Raw genomic sequence first — 3,794 nt, 5'->3', positions numbered from 1 at the left:
TTGTTTTAGTAGATTAATGCTAGTTGGTTTTTGTTATTGACGTGACAACGTCTTATAATTCGATGGAGCCGGCTGCACGCACGAAAAAACATGACTTATGCGGCGTTACCTCGCTCTGAGGCGTTCCATTCAAGGCTTGAAGTGCAAGCGAGAGCGCGGAACGAGCGACAAAGAGGCACTCGGCCTCCGCGTTCGACATCTGTCTCTCTCCTACTTGAGTGAGCGATGCGTCCGCGTGGACAGCTTCTATACAATAATACATTTACATGTTTTCGTCAAGGATGAAGTGCAGTGAAAAGTGAATGTGGTGTCAATTGTTTATAGCAACGATAATATCTATCAAACAAATAAAATTAAAATTTTCTTTTGAAAAATGCAACCACTCCATCAGTATTTTCTTACGACGTTGTCACGTTCAACTATCGTCAGTAAGCCGACTTTACAGACAACCAATTTTTATTATTATATATTTTATTTTACTATTTGTTAGACTTTGACTACAATCTCACCAGGTGATAAGTGATGATGTAGTCTAAGATCGTAGCGGGTTAACCTTGGCAGTTTTAACACTCTCACTGCCAGCAATATATAGCATTGTTCCAGTTCAGTAAGCCACGGAGTCCGCCTGCGGGTCCCAACGTATCCGCTGCGGTAGGCCGTCACTCAAAATGAAAAAATATTGCAGCAGGCCGTGGGGTCCGCCGGCGTCTAGTAAAGAATGCTTTTAGCACGCCGTGGGATCCGCTGTGACCCCCTAAATTCAAATAGATATTTGTACTACTGGCCTGCTAATAACGAAAAAATATGGCTAACATTGGCTTGCGCATATAGTGAGCTACATGTTGAAAAAAAAATCAAGTCAATCGGAGCAATAATTACATTTCTGTGTGGCGGGGAAAAAATAAAAAAATAAAACATTAAATTGACAAACCTTTATTGTTGTAGCACAAAAAGAGGAAACAACATGCATTTTGAAAAAAAAAAATACTATTTGCTATGCTTATTGGCAAAACAAGACGCGCAAACACTGGGCTTCGTTGGGCAAGTGAGGCATACAGTACTTGTTTTTTTTGTAAGTTTCTTCGCCTCTACGCTTGATTTGCCTTCTTGACGTAAACTTTCGTAGCAGTGTATACACTTACGACGTATTAATCGATTGCGATGGTCAGTCAATGGGTTCTTTCCGAACTCATGTTTAGTTACGACAGGGTCGGTAGCACGGCGCTGCTGTAAATCCATCAACTGTATACATAGGTTCTCACGAAATTTCGTTATTGTATAAGTTTTAGTTGTAAGTCTTTTACGAGACTTGTATATCAAGTAGGCATTTACGACAGACGTAGTTAGCAGTAATTCAATTCCCAGTTTTTGAAACCAACGTACATTTCTTCTTAAAGGATTACAGTAACTGCCCATCTGATCAGAAAAGTCTATTGCACTTTTGTATTTGTTGTATTCGGCAATTACTGATGGTTTCAAAGCAGTTTTTCGCCTATTTCGCTTGCTCCGGACTGTTACGAATCCAACTGAATGTTTTGTTGATAACGCGAGGACGTCTCTCTTGTCTTTCCACTTTAAAACCAAAATTCCGTCATCATTTTCTTTTGCTATCATCTCACCTTTATGCAACTTTGTGGAAATAATATCTTTCGGCAACCCTCTTCGATTTTTTCGAACTGTGCCAAGCAAATGCGTAGACCGGTTTAAAAGGGACTTTGCTAAGTCTACGCTTGTATAAAAATTATCGGTTACAATACTTCGGCCCGCATCTAAGTATTTCTCGCTCAGATTCATAACCACATCTTTTGACAAATTTTGGCCAGGCGTCGTTTTCTTACCTTCATATACAATCAGATCATGTACATAACCATTTTCATCACATATTTTGAACAGTTTTATCCCATATTTGTGCTTCTTCCCAGGGATATATTGCATGAAAACAATCCTGCCACGGAAGGCAACCATTGTCTCATCCACTGTTAGATATTCTCCAGGTGTGTTATAGTTCTGAAATTTTTTGGTTATCAAGTCAACCAGACGTTTTACTCGGATAAGTCTGCCAGCATTAGATGACAAATAAAAATATGTATCCTCAAAGTGCCAGCACCGCAGCAGCAATTCAAAGCGATTTCGGCTCATTACTGAACCAGCTACGGGATTTTTGTATAATATATTCTTACTCCAGTAATCAGATATCTTAGGCAGTTTTTTTATACCCATCCATATCAGCAGACCAAGGAATTTTTTAATTTCATTTTGATCACAATCCTTCCAATCTACTAGTCTACTTGATCGTCTCAAAACTTTAAGTATCATAGTTTTATTCGCATAACAGTTAGTCATGGTCACCATCAGGTTAATTATTTCGTCGTCCACAAACAAACTATAATAATCCAGTTCGGTCTTACACGTGTCGGGAATATTTTTTATACCAGATGTAAAAGCTAAAGGGAATTGTTTTTGACGAGAGCCAGTTGGTATACTCCATTGACCACTACTGTCTACCGATTGTTGTACGGGGCGGTCCCTTTGAGTTTGATGTAAACTCTGCGCAGTGACATCTTCATCGGTGCTTTCGCTATCGGAGTATCCATCACTATCGGTACTACAAGTAGATTCCGATGAAGGCACGTAATCAGGATCATAGTCCGAGTCGTCCGACATGTTTTACATACTCTAAAACAATATTCTTCACAAAAAAATTAACTCTAATCCCGAAAGTTGTGAAAGCGCGGGAAAACGACGCACACAGCGAGCCAAGGGGGCGGCCGGCGGTCAACTAACAATTACTTTAGCTGGCGTCACAATGAAATTCTAGAAAATTACAAGCGGCGTGACAGACAAAATCTTTTGGGGACGGCCGGCGACCCCCACGGCCTGCTGGTTAATTTTTCTTTAAAATAAGACCGGCCCTTTGCACTCGAAAACTTGGGGCCCGCCAGCGGATCCCACGGCAGTGAGAGTGTTAATCAAGCCATTCTCTCTAAATAATGGTAATGGATCGAAAATTATATCTGTGGTGTTTAGTACACCATTGTACAAATACTTCTGTTATTTATTACTTAAAATAATGTATTCACTAATATTCCAAGAAATAAGAAAAATATATTTAAACTTGGTAAGATGAAATAGCGAAGAATTTGTTTTTGTGAGGATCGTTTAGTTTTTAATACTTCTATTATGTTTTTATCCTTTTCTTTAGTTTTATTGAAGTAAAAGGAAAGTAAACGCAGAAAGAACGCAGGCTGTCAGTAATGATTGACTTCTTTACACACATATGACGTCACACGTGTGTAACCGTGTTTCGTTGGGAGTGGGCCACAGATTTCATTTATAATTTTTATTAGTGTTTTTACCTACACTTGAAGGAATTATTAATTTTTTAAATTTAAAATGCATATAAAATTTTTCGAAACCGACGGTAGGCGAGCCGTAGCTTAATTGGAGAAAGAGCCCTCAGGCCGCAATTGCCAGAGATTCGCAGGTTCAAATCCTGTCGGTTCCGAATTTTTTTATATATATTTTTAATTTATAAAATTTAATTTATTTTATTCAAATAATGAATAATTTTAGAAGAATATTAATTGGGCAATCGTTTCATGTCATGAACAGTCTTAAATACATTATGGATATTATTTTGAAATAACTGTCCGGCTGACAATTGCGCTGAACGTTGGTAACAAAGAATAAAGTTTATTTGATTTTAAACTCTTTTAATTCTTGTTTATTGAATAAAAACTCGCAAGCTCATTAAAACTTTTCCCGTAACAATGACATTTAATTTTCTCGTGCAC

The 3,794-nt window shown here is 38.1% G+C and overlaps 1 protein-coding gene across 1 annotated transcript; it reads right to left on the bottom strand.

Moving 5' to 3' along the window:
* Positions 1-1,492: 1,492 nt before the first annotated feature.
* LOC120634754 (piggyBac transposable element-derived protein 4-like) lies at positions 1,493-2,664 on the bottom strand. The gene is made up of 2 exons (XM_039905529.1): positions 1,839-2,664; positions 1,493-1,572 (listed from the first exon to the last, which is right to left on the bottom strand). The coding sequence occupies exons 1-2, from the start codon at positions 2,662-2,664 to the stop codon at positions 1,493-1,495; spliced, it is 906 nt and encodes a 301-aa protein (XP_039761463.1).
* Between the last annotated feature and the right edge of the window lie 1,130 nt (positions 2,665-3,794).

The sequence above is a fragment of the Pararge aegeria genome, chromosome 25, assembly GCF_905163445.1.
Source record: "Pararge aegeria chromosome 25, ilParAegt1.1, whole genome shotgun sequence".
NCBI lineage: Eukaryota > Metazoa > Arthropoda > Insecta > Lepidoptera > Nymphalidae > Pararge > Pararge aegeria.
The sequence above is the reverse complement of the archived record's forward strand: the minus strand, read 5'-3'. Positions and strand labels throughout refer to the sequence as shown.

Excerpts from the sequence above, each read along its gene's own strand:
- LOC120634754 (XM_039905529.1), bottom strand. The coding sequence starts at position 2,664 with ATGTCGGACGACTCGGACTATGATCCTGATTACGTGCCTTCATCGGAA. Across the intron at positions 1,573-1,838 it reads TGATCTGATTGTATATGAAG|TGGAAAGACAAGAGAGACGT; the intron begins GTAAGAAAACGA and ends TTGGTTTTAAAG.